This window comes from Fusarium mangiferae, assembly GCF_900044065.1.
Source record: "Fusarium mangiferae strain MRC7560 genome assembly, contig: FMAN_scaffold023, whole genome shotgun sequence".
Taxonomy (NCBI): domain Eukaryota; kingdom Fungi; phylum Ascomycota; class Sordariomycetes; order Hypocreales; family Nectriaceae; genus Fusarium; species Fusarium mangiferae.
Window position 1 is genome coordinate 293194 of NW_024573943.1, and position 17451 is coordinate 310644.

Consider the following 17451-nt stretch of genomic DNA (forward strand, 5'->3'; position numbering starts at 1 on the left):
CCCACACAGCTACCTTGCTTTATCAATACTAGTAATGTTTCTTCAACGGTCATCATCGTCTCTAGAGACACCATCTCCCCGGTTCAGTAAACCGCATCTCATCCTAAAAGCAAGGGAATTTGCTGTTTGAGATGCTCAACTATCGCATCTGGCCCGTCGTTAACCTGAAGGCCATGCGGGATGGCGTGTGTCTTAATATCAGGGATGATGGACTTGGCAATTTCTCGCATTTCCGTGCTCTCTTCGATAGTCCACATTGAGGCGCAAAACTGAAGTCACTTATTAGCGAGGTTTTAAATCAGCCATTGCGAGGCTCAACTTACTAGGATGTCTGGCTGAAATTCCTTGACTTTTGGCTCAACTTCATCTTTACTGATGCAGTTGGTTACATAGTCAATCGTGTACTGATCTTTGAGGTCGTTGACTACCCGGCCGATAAGTCTCTTGGCACGCTCGGGCGCATTGTTCACTGTAACGAGCTTGTAGGGGCCTTTGGGGGTAGAGGACGACATGGTGAAGATGCTGAGATGCCAATTGTCGCTACAGAGCTGGGTATCGGTGTCAAGGTTATCTTAGAGGATGATAGTTTATCCTTTTAATGGTAAACTGGCAAAGATGCGGAGTCATGTCTCGCTTGGGTTCTCCGTGGTGGTCAAGCAGGACCGGCTAATCGGGTTCCGATTGGCCAGGACGCGCAACTCTTCCGATGAACAGCTTCCGATTCGCTCAAACCCACCCCAACCACTGGGACTATACCTCTCTCGGGGTCGGCACTTGTTCTCTCAATCAAGGGCAGGCCCTCGTTATAAGATTCAGTGGTAAAACACACTTCAAGACTTACGAGGCGAGTAAAACTACCATTTACGCTACCTTTATTCAGCAATAAGCTCTTTGAGATCATTTGTTAAGTTCTTTTCCCGACCTCACAAATCACCATCATGGCTGTAAAGCAGAATGGCGAGTCGTCAGACAGCCCAATGGATCTCTCAATCGCTATCATTGGTGCAGGTACGTTGCCCCTACCCCTGCCTGCGTATGACAAGTCATATTAAATTCTGAAAGGCATGGGTGGACTGGCAAGTGCTTTATCACTGGCAAAGAAAGGCTTCAAGGACATTCAGGTCTTTGAGAATGCATCAGACCTTGGTTTTGTCGGCGCAGGCATCCAGCTGGCCCCTAACCTGGTCCGTATTCTTACTCGCCTCGGCTGCTGGGACGGTATTGAGGCGGAGGCAACAGATGTTCTGGAAACAAGTATCAGAGGTACGTTTCATCGCTTGACTAAGTGTACAGTCTTGTTAACGTCTTGGAACAAGATGGTGCTACCAACCAAGAACTCACCCATGTCCATATGCCTGACATCCGCAAAAAGTATGGCTACCCTCACTGTACTGGGCATCGAGCATCTCTTGCCGGTGGACTCTATGAGGCATGCAAGAAGGAGAGTGCTATCCGGTTCAACTTTGGCCACTCTCTTGAGAGCATCGAATCCTTTACTCCACAGACGGTCTTTACCGTGAAGCCCCGCGATGGCGAGTCGTATCAGGTCAAGGCCGCTGTTCTGATAGCAGCAGATGGTGTCAAGTCAGTTGCGCGTACCCAACTCCTCAGCCAGACTGGACTGTCGGCAACCACAGAAGATACCGGCCAAGCTGCATATCGTGTGCTGCTTCCCCGCGATGCCATGGCATCAGATCCTGAGATGATGGCTTTACTCGACAGCAACCAAGTGACACGTTGGATCGGAGAGAAGCGCCACTGGATTTGCTATCCTATCGCATCACGGACGATTTACAACATGTCATCTATCCAGCCCGATGTCAACTTTGCCTCTGCGCCCTCAGCGACGTATACAACAAGAGGCTCCAAGCAGGCCATGCTTGACGTTTTCTCCGATTTTTGCCCCGTCGTTCAACGAATGTTGAACCTCGTTCCAGACGGTGAGGTTTGTGAATGGAAACTACGAGTCCACAAGCCACTTCCAACCTGGGTCCATGGTTCCGTGGCCTTGGTAGGAGACGCCTGTCACCCGACTCTACCTCATCTGAATCAGGGCGCTGGAATGGCAATTGAGGATGCCGCTGTGATAGCAGAGATACTTTCTCGAGCCCCAAATACGACTCCAGAGGCTATCAAAAAGTGTCTCCAAGTTTATGAACTTGTTCGAAAGGAACGCACCACGACTCTTGTTGACCTAGCTGCTCTTTCGGGGCGTACACTACACTTGGGTGCGGGCGCGGCAAAGGAAGAGAGAGATCGACAGTTTGCCGAGGCCAAAACTAATGGGGGCAAAGTTCCTGATAAATGGGCATCTCCGGACGTACAACAAATGATCTACTCTCATGATTGTATGAAGATCGCTGCGGAGAAGTTCGATGAGCTATATCAGAGTTTGAGTTAAGTAAGTAAGAGAGAAAAAAGATTGCCCGCTGTAGAAAGTCAATATTCTGCCGTGGAGTCCATAGGTTTATGAGCATCATGAATAAGTGCCGCTACATTGGCCGATCATTGTTCATATTGAGCGATATACGCAACATAAATAGGACATAATGTTACACTAAAGACAAGACTCTTTGAGTTGTTGTAACCCTATCATATCAAGCCTGCTGCGTCAAAGTCGGTGATGCCAAGTAGATCTAAATCAACGAAATCGGGATGATCAAAGGTAGTAGAATTGAGGTCACTGAACAAGCCAGCCATGGGATCGTCGAGCACGGTTGTTATCAGATCGCCATGCATGATCTGATCAGACAAATTACCCGGCTCCTGGGTGTGTGTGAGGGCATGTGAAACCATGGGGGGATCTGATGCGTGGTCTGCTGGGGCAGAGGTCCTCGCTGGGTCTCGTCAGTTTCATTCAGGGATAAATATTCTCCATGAGGCTCACAACTGGTTTTTAGAAAGTCCAAGTGACGCTGAAGGCAGCGATGCGCCTTTACACTCATGGCACTCGATGCCCCTATTGCTCGTAACATGTCTAAACAGGCCCGCAGCCGGGCTTCCAGCTGGGAGCTGTTGTGTCCACAGGCAATGAACTCGGCTTCAGGGCTAGCAGAGGCCAACCAGAAGGCAAAGGTGTGAAGGGAAATAGTAAGAGCTGATAAAAGTTAGCGCGAGAATCTCATTGGCGGCCGGAGCAGCTGACCTGCATAGTTACAAGTCCACCAGATGGCATTGCTCTTGAAGAAAGCTGGGCTGTAAGCTAGCAAACCGCGAATTAGGTGACAAAAGTTGTTCAATGCTGTCAGGTCATCCTTAAGGAGGCTTGCAGCGGTATTCTTGAGTACTCCAGAAACCGCCTGCTGACCCTTGCGTGTAGCTGCTTCGAGGATAGACATGAGGAGACACCCATGTACCAGTAGAACTGTTCGGTAATAGTATATTGAGAGCAAAATGGTATTCCTCTGAGCTTCAAAGTCGCCTTCGGTCCACGGGCTATAGTTGACATCAGATTCCAGGATAGAGCCAGGCGATGTGCTGCTGCGCCATTTCTCCAGTCTCAACGAGAGCTCGAGGGTTTTCCCGAGTAGTTCTTCCGCGTTCAATGAGCTCGAAGGGTCGATATTGGAGCCACATACAGACTCCATTGCGACGCCCATGATCCCATGCAACATCCTATGGAACGATATTGTCAGTGAAAAATAGCAAAGAAGGAAATTGGGGTAGAGTACACAATGTTTCGGAAGTATTCTAGGTTTTCTTGCGAGTATTGCATCTCAACAGTCCTCTGTTGGCGCATGGATACTAGCATGTGCAGAATATCGGAGCGAACGTGTTGGAGAGGAATCATACATGGCTGCCCAAGGGCCGAGCTCAGCATCCTATTGAAAATCAGTATCAGATGGAAGGTCCGTATATGGGAGATCGCAGATGTACCTATCTTGGTTGACCGTGGCGAACCAAAGGCTTGAGCGAAGTTCTTTCTCCGAAGCCGTGAGATGCTCATATGACGAAGGCGCGTGGATGCCAAGTTGGTAGGAGGCCTTGACAGCAAGGGAGTGTGTTGTCCAGCTTTCTGTGGAACGTTGGCTATTCTGCTGAAAGATGCTTAGAAGTAACAATGCTTGAACTAGTGATTTATGATAAGTAGGTATGTAATAGAAAAGATATTAGTTGACATACGTAGCTCAAGACTAGGGGCATACAACGTCTTTGGGTCCAATAGACTCAAGGTTCGACGGTAAAATGGCTCTGCAGCACCAACATCCTGTGTAGAAAGCGCATGGGCGAAAACAATGCTCCTCAAAGCTTTAGCTACACGGCTAGGTGGCCGCTGTCGCGATTCCGAAGGTCCAACAATTTTGTCAAAGCCCTCCAACAGAGCAGGTTGGTTGACATATGGCAAGACAGCGCCAACGGTATCGAAGAAGCGTGAAATCAAATTCATGGCCTCATCTCGCCCGGGAGTATTGACTATGTCAACTTCCTCGCCGCTTCCGTAGTGGCCTATCGAAGAAGATGCAGGATGCGGAAGATGCGCAGGGCCAGTGTGCGCTTGAACTGCTCGCAAAGGCTCTTGATGCAAGCGGCTACTGCGGTGCCCCAAGTTGGCGATGCTTGCCGTAAGGGACCAGAATAGGGCATGGTTAGAGCTTGATCCTAGGTTCTACTGTGTGAGACGTGGAGGATGAATCATTAACCGGAAAGGCTTACCAAAATAACAGATGCTGCTCCCTGACGATGGATGATCAAAGACACCTGCCGCCAGGACATCGATCCGAGACTCAGACTTGTCTGAGCTCTCCCTAGAAGCATTATCTCTTTGAATTTCTGTCTCATGATTGCTGTCTGGTGGGTGAGAAGAGACCTCGGCGTCTGATAGGTTCATGGGAATGCCCTCAGTTGCGTTCATGTCGGCAGGCTCGGGGTTTTGTGAAGTGGCGGCGAGACGAGCTTCCAACTCACTCACTCTACTCCGTAACTCGAAGTTGACCCTGTCCCCATTATGTCAATATTGCATGGCCTAAACCATAATGAAGCCTGGACTGGAACTGTCAGACCTGCGTTCTGCTTGGCGGTTGAGCCGTTTGTCGCGAACATTGTGGGAATATGTGCACTCGAGATGAAACCTGAGACAGCGTTCACACGCTGGATTGGCTCCATCGCACTAAGCATGGAGGATCAGCAAGTACCTTTCTCGGGATGATAGACGTCTGGACAGATGGCTGCTTACCTTCGACTTGGTCTGCCTGCACGCGTTGCAGGCTATCGATGCTCTTGGTCGTTTCGTGAGGGGACGACTGCTAGGATCCATGGCGGATTTATCGACATTATCAACCTGGCCGAGTTCTTGCCTTTGATCCCGCAGTCAATACAAAATGAGCCTGTGGATGATTTTGATGAGTGCTGAGGATGAAGATGCTGAATTTGCGGGGATTCCTAGCGCCAAAAATGGGGATGCATCGGACGCACTGATCCGTGGCTTTGGCCCACACCCCCTCCAGAGTTGTTACGGTCTCGCGTAACGGGTCTGGCAATTTATTTTCGCGATGTAAACGTAGATAGATTCGCCAATTTATTACATTGTCTCATTTTCCGTGATTTCATGTTTTTCTTGTTCAGTTCGCGCCTTGTGAAACCCCAAACCAGAAAAACGACACTCAGTGGGTGACCCAGTATTGGTCAAATTGCATTCTGAATATGAACACATTAGACTGAGCGGTCCTGGTTCAATAGACATGTTATGAAGGTGGACTTGCTTGTGTCGGTTTATTCGTTCAAAACGCTTCTCCCGAACGTCGACGGAATACGAGCATTTATGGCCAATTCTCTCACATAACTCACAAGATAGGCGATTGCCGCTGCACGGGAAGTATTCTCAGTTTACGTCCCAGACCGGGGAATCAAGACTCTTACAGAAAGCTTCAAAATTATGCACGCATTGCAGACTGGTAGTGACCTGCTCTTCTTGGCTTTCTTCTTATAGGGCTTCTCCCCAGGAAACGGGGCGTCAGGAATCGGTAAGTCTACGTCGATAATCCAAGTCATCTTGAATGAATATTGGCACGACTTTGGAAAGGATGATGATGTCAGAATGTTGATGTTGATGGACGCGATTGCGGGGTACCTATATCGTCAGAGGCTTGACTCGCGCCTACTGGTCACACAGTCCTGTTCCCATACTGTGCTGTCAAAGTGAAGCATCATCAAATGTGTAAACGAAAGCCTCGTAGAGACAACTTTGCAGCAAGGTTGAAATTAAGAACAATGCCGAACCCTGCTCCCTTCAACACTAAAGGACATCCGAACACGGCAAACCCTGTGAATAACGCCGGCATTAAAGGCTCGGAACAGCCCCACATGGGATCGGCATGGAAAAGGCCGAACCGGAGGATGCTTGGATTACCCACTTTTCTTAGCCACGCGTTCTCTGATCCTCATTCTTCAGGTCCAATTCTCGTGCCGATATCGTCATTTCTCTCCCTTGGATCTCGCATCATATTTATTCTCGCCTATTCGCTCTGGATAGTCCCACGCCAGAGCTGGCGCAGATGCCGTTGCCCGCTACCCGCCAGATGTGAGGACCGGTTACCGAACCTGCAAGTGTGTTCACCCAAGACAGTCTTGCCAAGAATACTGTTGACATTTGGTATATAGAATTCGCAAAGTCAAGTGCGATGAGGTAAAGCGGCGATGCACGTCTTCGCGACGTGTGTATGGCGGCTACGAGGATACAACAACGCATCGCGGGTATCGTCCCAACCAACTAGCTACGCAAAACCATAAGGAAGGCAGGGCCTTTCAATTCTTCAATAAGATAGCCGCACCAGTCCTATCAGGATTAACAGACTTATATTTCTAGATGCATCTAGTTATATAATTTAGCCATTTTAAGCTAATAGTGCAGTATACTATCTTATCTATTAGCTTACTCTATAAAGAATTTACCTAAAGTTCTTAAATTACTAGCTAGATATATAGCAATATATTTACTATTAGTTATTATAATATTACTATTTAATAGATTAAGCTATTAGGTAATAAGCAGTTAATCTTACTGCTTTATGTCCTCTTTATCTGCATTAAGTATTTATAAGGAGATATTTATATTACGCTATAGTACTATTAATATAGAATTATAATTCTTGATAACTTAGTTATCTAGGCTGGGCATATAAATATATAGTTCTAATATCCCATCGTTCAAGGCTTATACCATTCTTTTTCGGCGGCAAACCGGACATACGCCTCCCAAGTCTCATCGGCTTCGATATACCCATGCCCGAAGGATTTACTAGTATTGCGGAGGCTTAATCCTTCATTAACAACCTGTTATTTCGAGCTATGGAGTCTATCCTCGACGGACATGATGACCAAAGGCTCTTTTTGGTCACACTACTGGTTGAATAGGAGACATAAGCTAAGAATCTGGAGGATAATATTCCTACCTCCTCTGCTACAGATAGATATGCTTTATACGGAATGCGCATTAAGCATAAAGTCACAAGTATATACATCCACAAACCACGTGAGGCAATAGAGATATAGTACGATCAATATCGGGACACCTTCTGCGATGTTGTAGGTAAGTGCAGAAGTCTTAAGATCTGGCTTAAGGCTTTATCGTTGGCAGCACGACTTGGCCCAGCTAAAGAAGGCCTATTCGACGTGGGCACCCTGTATAGAGTCGGCAGACGTCAGATCGAACTTGAATATGATGTACTATTAGACGATAACAAAATGGAATTCGGTTCCAAAGCTCTAGAAGATGAGCCCTTACCTCCAGAGGAATAGCGTTTCTTTGCTGTGCCGGTCAAACACATGTTAGAAGTCATCTCCGATCAGGATGGCAGTATTCGTTACAAAAGACAGGTTCATTTCTTGAAAAGGGACCAAGAGGTTCAGGTGGTTATGAGGGAAGAATACATATCCGACGACATACCCAGTGGATGCAATGTACATATTCCTCCAATGCGCAGCGCGCACCGTATGTAGCATGAAGAGAATGACAGGGCCGGGTTTCAGTTTAACCATGGCTCAGCTTAAGCATACGTATTCCGAGCCCAAAGCACATGTTCGGCCAAAATAAAGTCTAGCAATTTCCTTCTCAGGGCGCTGCAATCGGCCGAGCCGAGTCTCACGTTGGCCGGCATCTCGTGTTCTGGTCTCCACTTCCCCGGGACTCATTTCCAAGCTCCGCAGCTGCGCCGACAGAACATCATTAAGCCTGTGGGGCTGTCCCGAAGCGGGGATTGTTGTCGTAAAGCTCGAACTGTGCCAATAGGATCCTAGATTGCCGACAAAATACTTATAGTACATGAGCTTCAACTGTAAAGTAAAGTTATATAATCAACAGATACTCATTCTGCCTTCTGCCTTATCCTCTACTCAGCTGTGCTCTTAGGGTCAGTTTCTACCTTGGTCAACTCCATTCCTGTTCTCATGCGGTCGACTTCATTTGCTGGCGCTGCAGTCTCTGCGGCAGCCGTTCATGCTGCATCCTTGAGCGACATATGCTCCAAGAGCTATGCCCAATCGGCTCTCCCTGCCGACAACTTTTTATCGGGCATCACCTTGGACGCGGACTCGGTTCAAACATCCCTGGTCTCCAATGCCAGCTTCCAGTCTGAATGGTACCCTACCGCCAGCGCCGACTACTGCAACCTCACTTTCGCCTATTCACACGACGGTCTTGCCGACGACGTTGTACATGTTTCATACTTGCTCCCTGCTCCTAGCAAGTTTAAGAACCGCTATGTCTCTACAGGCGGAGGCGGGCTTGCCATCAACTCAGGAAGCCAGTACGCCGCGTCTGGACTCATAGTTGGTGCCGTCTCCGGAGTCACAGATGGAGGATTCGGATCATTCGACACTCAGTGGGACGAGGTGTTCCTCCTGGCTAACGGCACTATCAACTGGCAATCTGTTTACATGTTTGGCTACCAGGCTCATCACGAACTGGCCCTACTCGGCAAAGAGTTGTCGAGGAACATCTATAACGTTTCCAAGCGCTCTAAACTCTACTCTTATTATCAGGGTTGTTCCGAAGGTGGCCGCGAAGGCTGGAGTCAGGTACAGCGTTTTGCCGACCAGTTCGACGGTGCTGCCATCGGAGCCCCAGCCTTCCGCTATGGTCAACAGCAGGTTAACCACTTGTTCGGTAATGTTATCGAGCAGACTCTGGACTACTTCCCTCCTTCATGCGAGCTGGACAAAATCCTCAACCTGACTATCGCCGCTTGTGATGGCCTGGATGGAAAAGAGGATGGTGTTGTATCGCGATCTGATCTTTGCAAGCTCCGCTTCGACCTTAACAGCACAATTGGGGAGTCTTACTCTTGTGCCGCATCGAGCTCCCAGGGTGGATCAGGAGCGCTTCGGGCTCGACAGTTCGCTCAGCCAGACACCCCAGCTCAGAAAGGAACCGTTTCCAAAGAAGGCGTGGCTGTGATTCGACAGTTTCTCGATGGCCTCCATGACTCTAAGGGACGCCGTGTGTACCTCAACTACCAGCCCGGATCTAGCTTCTCAGATGCCGCCACTTCTTACGACGAAGAAAACGAGACCTGGGGATTGAGCATTAACGGCCTTGGTGGTGAGTGGGTTGCGAGGTACCTCCAGCTCCACGACACTAGTACCCTCTCCAGCCTCGACAACGTCACCTACGACACACTTAAAGAGTGGATGGTCTATGGCATGAATAAGTACGCGGACTCTCTGCAAACCACTTACGCCGACCTGAGCGACTTCCAATCCGCGGGTGGAAAGGTTATCCACGTCCATGGAGAATCAGACGACTCTATCCCGGCGGGCTCATCCGTTCACTACTACGACTCCGTTCGTAGTGTCATGTTTGCCGATAAGAGCTACAACGAGAGCGTTGCTGCCGTTGACGACTTTTACCGGCTGTACCTGGTCCCTGGTGGCGCACACTGCGGCAGCAACACTAACCAGCCCAACGGTGGATGGCCACAGACGACTTTGCAGACCGTCATTAAATGGGTCGAGAAGGGTGTTGCTCCTGAGACTCTGGATGGACACGATGGCATTGAGACTATCTGCCGTTGGCCTCTCCGTCCGTTGTGGTCTGGAAACGGCACTTCGCTGAACTGTGTTTATGACCAAGAGTCGATTGATAGCTGGACTTATGACTTTGATGCTTATAAGCTGCCTCTTTACTAAGGGTATTGTTTCTATATTGTATTCTCAGATCTCATTCATGTCTCTATTCAATTAACTGAACAAAATACTCAGCTTTCCCATCTTTCATCTTGCCTCTCCCTTGGCCAATTCTCACTCAAGATGGCTCACAAGACGTCTCCCAATTCCGATATCCTCTTTGAGAAAGGAAACTATCACGCGGTTGAGAACAGCATTGTCTTGGTGTATGGATTGCATGACGTCACTCCCCAAGACGTTCAGCGAGCATGCGACATCGCGATAGAGACTTATGCGACGAAGATCTTAAACTGGCCAAATGGAAGACTCGATAAGCCGGAGATCTTCAAAGTTGAGAAGCTTGATCAAGAACTTAAAGATCTGGACGATTGTATTGAACGATTTGCTAGTCATCTCTATGGCGTCTTTGAGGCGTCACCACCAAAAGACCTGCTCATCTACCCTCACACGTTCGTTGTTATGGACGAGAACTGCTTCAGGGCTGATGCGACTGCTACTCTGGTTGTTGCGCATAAACCAGAGGATGAATGGAGAGTCCAACAATGCTCTGTGCCCGTTGAGGTTGAGCTTGGTCTGGCTGTTGAGAGCTTGAGATTGGGCGATGTGACGGAAACGGATATGCTTGATCAGTTTACCAATTAAATTAACTCATATTATACTTGCACTCAAATGACCCAAAATTCACAGGAATCTTGCATGTCTTCCAGTACTAAATCCATATGGAATGTATATGTGTCTTCTCATACATCCTCACCAACTGCAAAATATCTCCCCATTCGTCCATCAGCTTGTCGCCTCTTTCTTTGCCTTCTTAGCAAGAAGCTCATCCAACTTCTCATGGGCAGAAAGTAATGTTTCGTCACTGGTGCCAGTGTGATAAGGAGTATTGGTCGGTCCATCAGATACGCGAACAACATAGTTCTTCGGCTGATCATCAACAACTAGTCGCAGCAGATCAGGCCGTGAGTAGTGACCCACACAGTCAGTCAAGGTCTTTGCGTAGTCAATCTTATCCAGATCAATGTCGCAGTAAATCAGGCCATCGAATAGAGGATCAGTAGGCTCCGTCAACTGTCGGCCATCCGGACCAAAGACAGATGCAGCACCGCCACCACCGGCGAGCATGAAACCGTCCTTATCAGCGTTTCCTTGACCCTCACTGTTCAGCTTGGCGCCTTGGGCGGACAGTGGCTGGTTAGTTACGAGGACGTAGACAGCACCCTCGAGTGCATACATGCGACTGGCTGTTACCTCGTTGGCCTCTGAAAATACCGAGTAGGGCTCAACGGCTGATTCAGTCCATTTTGCGTTGAATGGCCAGGCAGCGATATGGACCTGTTCACCTTGGCAGTAGGTATGATACTTGAGTAGTGGCTGAAGGTGCTCTGGATAAAGTCGTTAGCAGCGCATCAGAACAATGAAATATGAACTTACCCCAGCAATTCAACATGCCAATCTTTCCCAGCGGAGTGTCTACCACGGTAGTAAGAGAATCTCCAGTGGAATCTCCAAAGATAGTCCTCTCAACATGCGTAGGCTTCGTCTTGCGACGATGAAGAAGAATATTTCCATCGGGACCAATGAGGACCTGAGCAAGATACAACGAAGCTCCGACCCGCTCACTGAAGCCAAAACATACATAGATGTTAGCAGCAGCCGTAGCTTGACGGATCTCGAGCATCTCATCCCCATAGGCAGATATGCTGTTTTGCATGTACTTCTGCACCAAAGGCATGTTCTCCCTATATGTTCCGGACCATAGAAAATTGGGATAGCCTGGAAGCCAGACCTCCGAGAACGCTATAAGAGAAGCTCCGTTCTGGCTGGCTTCGTTGATGAGATGGATTGTCTTTTTGACACCGGCGACTTTGTCGAACCAGCATGGCTCAGCCTGGCAGATGGCGGCTTTCCATTGACGGATTGACATTTTGGTGAAGCGAAGATAACGGGCACAAATATGTGTTCAGATAGTACTTTGGAGTCACCAATGCTGAAATATGTAGAATATGTACTTATATACTTATTGTCTCAATATTCATAACCTTTCCATATGCAAACATGTAAGAGTGGCCATCATCTACATCACCCATTTTCTCGGGTAAGCATTATCCATAGCAGAGTTGCCGTAAGTGCTGCACTGCTAAGCAGCCTAGTGTTACCCCGCAGATTGGGAGGCTTTAGTGATATGCAGGGCCTGAAAGCACTGATGGCCTAGACCCGGCTAAGCATTATCCACCCAATCCCCTCACTGAACTTGATCTTCGCCTGTTCACATCCGTTATCTCAAGAGTGCCCGAAACACGGCATTATTGATTCAAGCGATAAGAAACTACACAGACTATGCTAGACTGCGACCACTAATGGTATCGGCTGACCTCAGTACGCGTTGCCTTGAATAGCTAATAGCTTTCATTGTTTATCTTCTAGTTGTTTTAATCAAGCAGCGTCGCCCGGATATCCCGGTTCTGTAAACAGCGTGCCTATCCATCCCTGGTAGTCCAGACCTTCGCTAGTCATGAATGGAATATCCATGTCAAAGCAGTGGGGACCTTCTGCTATCCAAAGCGAACTATGAGACTCATCGTCATCAAGCGCTTGTGTTGTACTTCTGGTAGTATCCCCAATAACCTGCCGGCTTTCTTCTTCATTGATCCCAAGTGCACCAAATGCATCTTCGCTAACTGACCATTCCCGAGCCAATTGGCGAATTGCAAACAGTGCACGCTGGCTCCAAGCCCAAGCAGTACTCATATCAGCGAGCGCTTCAGCTAATACTTTTAATGAAGCTATAGCGCGATCACGGTCTTTAGTATCTGTAGACGTAGTTTCGAGGAGAAGAATAATTGATGCCGTGAAAGCACAGTGGATGGCTGAGATTGGTATTCGTCGCTAAGACAACAGTTAGCATCGTGATTCCAATGTGACGGGAAGAGTTGCTAACCAAAGTATAGTGTTTGCTGTAAAGCCGGAAAATATTCGAGATGGAATGCGAGGACTGACTACATTCTTTGAGATGACTTGATCCAGTGCTGGGATGAAAGTTGCCAGGGTCCAGTGTCCTTCGCTGCACTCCAACGAAGGGTCGGTGCAGCAAGATTATGGCAACATGAATCTGAAGACTGCAGCGCCATAAGTACTTAGAGTTTTGAAAGGCAGCATTTTCGAACTTACTGGAGCAAGTATATGTGAGGTAGAGTAGGCGCGAGTGGTGATGGTGAAAGACGAAGACAGCTTGGAAGATTTATCTGAAACTCAATGATATTGACATGCGTTTTGGTGACGAGTTCCATAATCCGAGACTTGGCATGTTGACTGCCCGGTCTATATCTTTGGAGACCTTAGTGCTGAATGAGCGGACGAGGAATATGACTTACATCTCGTCCAGGGCCGATGATGTGACTCTGAATAGCTGAACGGTCGCACGGACATTCGAGACTTGATGACTCCGTGGAAAAACAATAGGTTCGCCGATTGGGGACTCAGAGTGCCATGATTCATACTCTGCGCTGTGATCCATAGAAGGCAGCTGGGCAGATGTTTCGTGTTCTTGGATAGTGGATGGTCGACCAAGTCCAATATTGAATAGCCTCAAGCGGTCATGTTAGCTGTAGACCTCTCTCAGCAACGGATGAAGAGGAAGCTCACTTATCTAAAACATAGCATCCCCACCAAACAATGGTCCCAACTTCTGCTTCGTCCTTGGTTATGTGTCCCGTCTCAACCCAGTGGCTGCGGTCAAGATGAAGTCCAAGGTTGAAGGCCATTCTCGCCGCCATGCCTGTATCGTCACTGTTATTATCTCGTTTGTTTAGGTGTCGATTCTCTTACCGCAATACATCCAACCAAGAGCCTCCTTGTCAGTAGCTATCTCTCGTAGCCCAAGTAACGCTGTCGCTTGAACTGTTGTTACTTTCGGCGCCTGGCTCTCGTAGAACAGTATCATCTTAGCCTGCTCAGCCAAAGCATTCCCCGCCGTATTTTGTTCAAGAGGATCACTTCGAAGCTCAACACGATCCGAGTACCTGGCTGCAAGCGCCAATACTGCAGAAAGCAACAGAGGCGAAGCATATCGGCCGGAATGAGTTATGTACAGATCCTCGAGGAACAGTTCCTTGACGACGAGGTACTGCCATGTATTCTGCCAACTCCAAAAGAGGTCCAAGAGATGGTTTCTTAGCTCGTCTGATACTTCGATACGAAGATTTAGCTGGTCTAGTGTATCTGCCGCCTGCTTTTGTAAGTCACGAGAGGATACTGTCGAGCTTGCTACAGGACTGTTCTTCAGTAGTGAGAAGTTACTCCTAGATCCGAAGTAGTGGATCTGGCCATCTTCGCCAATGTTGAGGGCTCCAAGTCGGTCGCTTATGTCCTTGATCGGAGATCTGTAGCTCGAATCGTCAGGAAGAGAATCACCCTCGGAATTACTGTAACTATCTTCGATAGAGCTCGATAGGCCTCTATCTTGAGTTCCAGTGTTGCTCTGGAACCGCTCGAGCTGGGCTTCTAATGTTCTGATCCTTTCCTGGAGCGCCTCGACATAACGTTTGCTTGGGGGTCTGTGATTAAAGTTAGATGCTGATCGCTTCCTCTATCAAATTTCAACATCAAATCGCGGACTTGTTTACTTTCTGTTACTGTCCTGGGTTGTGTATTCACAGACCTCCCCGGCCGTATTACACGTCGAACAGGAAGGCCGCTGGCCATCACACTACATACATTTTTAGCATCATACAGATCTCCTCTGCCAATCAAAACATGAGCTTACCTTGACCCGCTTGGTGCGACATGTGCTGCAAGCTAAAGCTGACCGTTGCCTCGGCTTTCCAGAAACTGTCACCTGAGATCTCATGGTACAGATAATGGCAGGAATAGGCAGATTGTTGAACTAGCAATAGGCATTGAAGCGGGGTTATAGGCAGCACGTGATGTATTTTGGTGTTTCCCTTATCTAACTTAGTTTTGCGCCTGTCTAAGCTAGCATCAGTCCGGAACTAAATGAGAGACGGCTATACAATGGTACCAAATCCGGATGTACCCAGATCCTTCCAGTTCGCCAAGAAGATGACTTGGTCCAGTGCGACAACGTTGGTTAATTTTTCCTATAGAATTTTAGGGCTCCTGAAAGTATCAAGGGGAGCACGCCACTGATGAGGAACATAGTTAAAAGGTTCCGGGTAGGCATCAAAGGAGGCAAGGCTATATGATGCCGAGTACAGCCGTGCAGCCACAAACTACCTATCACTAGATATGTTTCACTCATTACCGAATATGAGCTTCGGGGTGGTTTAGATAGCTGATAAATAACAAGGCGACAATGATGGTTAAGCATTATCCAGCAAGTCTTCATATTGCCAGCCACGCTACGATAAGCTTCATCCCCGCATACTAGCGTAGCCAAGAGCGGAGTCCATCTCAAGCGGCACTTGTCTCTAAGTTCGGAAGCTGATTGGTTGTCTCTATCCGGGTAAGCATTATCCAGTGCTGTTATCTGGTTTTGACTACTTGTGGAATAGTACGACAAGCCATTTAGATAGTCTCCTCCAGTGAACCACCGTATTGCTCAGTTAAGATTGCAGTAAACAGACCATTGACAGTGGTAGGACTATTTGAACCTCCCAGTGCCGCCTCAGAGATCTAGGTAAGTTGCAGAAACAATCGTTCCGAATACCATTGCGCTCTTCAACGACTGCTTCTAATACAGCATGGCACTCATCAAGTTTCGCGGCAAACCACTTAGTGGTTATAACATTCTCGTACGTATTGCTTCGTTATATCGTTGGAAATCATCTAATAGCAATGTCAACAGATCATCGCCTTTGCAACCTTTGGGAGTATCACCTACGGATACTGTTCCGCCATCATAGGATCAACCCTCGGCCAACCATCCTTCCTCCATTACTTCGGTCTCGATACAGCCAGTAACGCAGCTGCGCTCATTGGCGCAATCAATGGACTCTTCCAAGGCGGTGGCCTCATCGGCACATTGACCTTTGGGGCCGTCGCTGACAAGTTCGGTCGATGCAAGGCTATGTTCTTGGCAAGCGTACTCGCTATTATTGGCGGCGGTCTTCAGGCTGGTTCTGTCCGCTTGGCAATGTATCTCGTCGCGAGGTTTATTACAGGCCTGGCTATCGGCGGACTCGTCATGCTTGTGCCTCTTTGGCAGAGTGAAGTTGCGCCTCCTCATGCCCGTGGCCTCCTCGTTGGTCTTCACGGTGTTTCGATCTTGGTGGGATACTCATCGTCCGCTTGGGTCGGATTCGGCTTCTTCTTCGTCAATGCGGACGGGGCTCAGTGGCGTCCCCCTCTGGCCATACAGTGCTTGCCTCCGCTCATTCTGGCATGCGGTGTTTACTTCATTCCGGAGTCTCCACGATGGCTTATCGACAACGATCAGCACGAAAGAGCTGAGGCTGTTTTGCAGCGCATCTACGCAGACTCAAGCGATCCCGACAACCATGCAGCCAAGGCCGAGTTCGCCCAGATCCGCGCTCAGGTAGAACTTGAGCGTCATTTGCCATCGTCTTGGGCTTCCCTCTTCACTGTCCCTCATTACCGGAAACGTGCCTTGATTGGGTTCACGACTCTTCTGGCTGGCCAACTTACAGGAACCACTGTCATCAACAACTATGGACCTTCGCTATACGCAGCTCTCGGACATGGCGCTTCTGCTAGTCTCGCGCTCTCGGCTGGATGGCTCACCGAAGGACTTGTCTGCAATGCCATCAATGCCGTTCTCCTTGACTACGTCGGACGAAAGTGGCTGATGGTGACCGGTCTTATTGGTTGTGCTATTTCCCTTCTTGGTGTAAGTATCATGGTCGCTCTCTACGGAGGCACGACAAATAAGGGCGGCAATTCGGCTGGTGTCTTCTTCTTGTATCTACACCTCACCTTCTATGCCACCTGTATGGATGCCTCGACTTATGTGTATGGCTCTGAGATCTGGCCTACTCATCTTCGAGGGAAAGGATTTGCGATATCCTGTGCCGGTCTCTTCGTTGGCTCTCTTACTCTTCTCGAGGCTGCACCAACTGCATTTCAGACAATTGGCTGGAGGTTTTATCTGATCATGATGGCTTTCACGATTATTTGTGCCATCATCTTCGCCCTCTTCTTCCCTGAGACTAAGGGCATGACTCTAGAGGAGATTTCAGCTCTCTTTGATGATGAGGTTGCTATCGAGGCATCGAGTGATACCAAGACCTTGTCTATTGCCAGCGAGAAGGAAAAGGTAAAGGCTTAGGTTCATACGTGCTGGCTCTTGAACAATTATGACGAGGCTCGGGAGATCTTCCTTCTTAATTGTTTTATATTAGTCTATTAATATGA

At 48.4% G+C, this 17451-nt stretch overlaps 8 protein-coding genes across 8 annotated transcripts; 4 read left to right on the forward strand and 4 right to left on the reverse strand.

Annotated features, from left to right (window-relative positions):
• Positions 1-98: 98 nt before the first annotated feature.
• Positions 99-512, reverse strand: FMAN_05209 (uncharacterized protein; the record flags this gene model as incomplete). Its single annotated transcript, XM_041825771.1, has 2 exons — positions 99-269; positions 324-512. The coding sequence occupies 2 exons, from the start codon at positions 510-512 to the stop codon at positions 99-101; spliced, it is 360 nt and encodes a 119-aa protein (XP_041691118.1).
• Positions 513-938: 426 nt separating this feature from the next.
• FMAN_05210 (uncharacterized protein) lies at positions 939-2401 on the forward strand (the record flags this gene model as incomplete). Its single annotated transcript, XM_041825772.1, has 3 exons — positions 939-1008; positions 1063-1263; positions 1335-2401. The coding sequence occupies 3 exons, from the start codon at positions 939-941 to the stop codon at positions 2399-2401; spliced, it is 1338 nt and encodes a 445-aa protein (XP_041691119.1).
• A 322-nt stretch (positions 2402-2723) lies between these two features.
• Positions 2724-4828, reverse strand: FMAN_05211 (uncharacterized protein; the record flags this gene model as incomplete). Its single annotated transcript, XM_041825773.1, has 6 exons — positions 2724-3097; positions 3146-3615; positions 3672-3821; positions 3877-4069; positions 4123-4599; positions 4654-4828. The coding sequence occupies 6 exons, from the start codon at positions 4826-4828 to the stop codon at positions 2724-2726; spliced, it is 1839 nt and encodes a 612-aa protein (XP_041691120.1).
• Positions 4829-8382: 3554 nt separating this feature from the next.
• Positions 8383-10122, forward strand: FMAN_05212 (uncharacterized protein; the record flags this gene model as incomplete). Its single annotated transcript, XM_041825774.1, has 1 exon — positions 8383-10122. One exon carries the CDS (start codon positions 8383-8385, stop codon positions 10120-10122), a length of 1740 nt encoding a protein of 579 aa, XP_041691121.1.
• A 120-nt stretch (positions 10123-10242) lies between these two features.
• On the forward strand, positions 10243-10761 carry FMAN_16261 (uncharacterized protein; the record flags this gene model as incomplete). The annotated part of the gene is made up of 1 exon (XM_041825775.1): positions 10243-10761. One exon carries the CDS (start codon positions 10243-10245, stop codon positions 10759-10761), a length of 519 nt encoding a protein of 172 aa, XP_041691122.1.
• Positions 10762-10902: 141 nt separating this feature from the next.
• Positions 10903-12046, reverse strand: FMAN_05213 (putative cyanide hydratase; the record flags this gene model as incomplete). Its single annotated transcript, XM_041825776.1, has 2 exons — positions 10903-11504; positions 11554-12046. 2 exons carry the CDS (start codon positions 12044-12046, stop codon positions 10903-10905), a joined length of 1095 nt encoding a protein of 364 aa, XP_041691123.1.
• A 509-nt stretch (positions 12047-12555) lies between these two features.
• Positions 12556-14968, reverse strand: FMAN_05214 (uncharacterized protein; the record flags this gene model as incomplete). Its single annotated transcript, XM_041825777.1, has 8 exons — positions 12556-13008; positions 13061-13238; positions 13291-13446; positions 13494-13706; positions 13765-13897; positions 13948-14675; positions 14745-14827; positions 14885-14968. 8 exons carry the CDS (start codon positions 14966-14968, stop codon positions 12556-12558), a joined length of 2028 nt encoding a protein of 675 aa, XP_041691124.1.
• Positions 14969-15821: 853 nt separating this feature from the next.
• FMAN_05215 (uncharacterized protein) lies at positions 15822-17365 on the forward strand (the record flags this gene model as incomplete). Its single annotated transcript, XM_041825779.1, has 2 exons — positions 15822-15872; positions 15926-17365. 2 exons carry the CDS (start codon positions 15822-15824, stop codon positions 17363-17365), a joined length of 1491 nt encoding a protein of 496 aa, XP_041691125.1.
• Between the last annotated feature and the right edge of the window lie 86 nt (positions 17366-17451).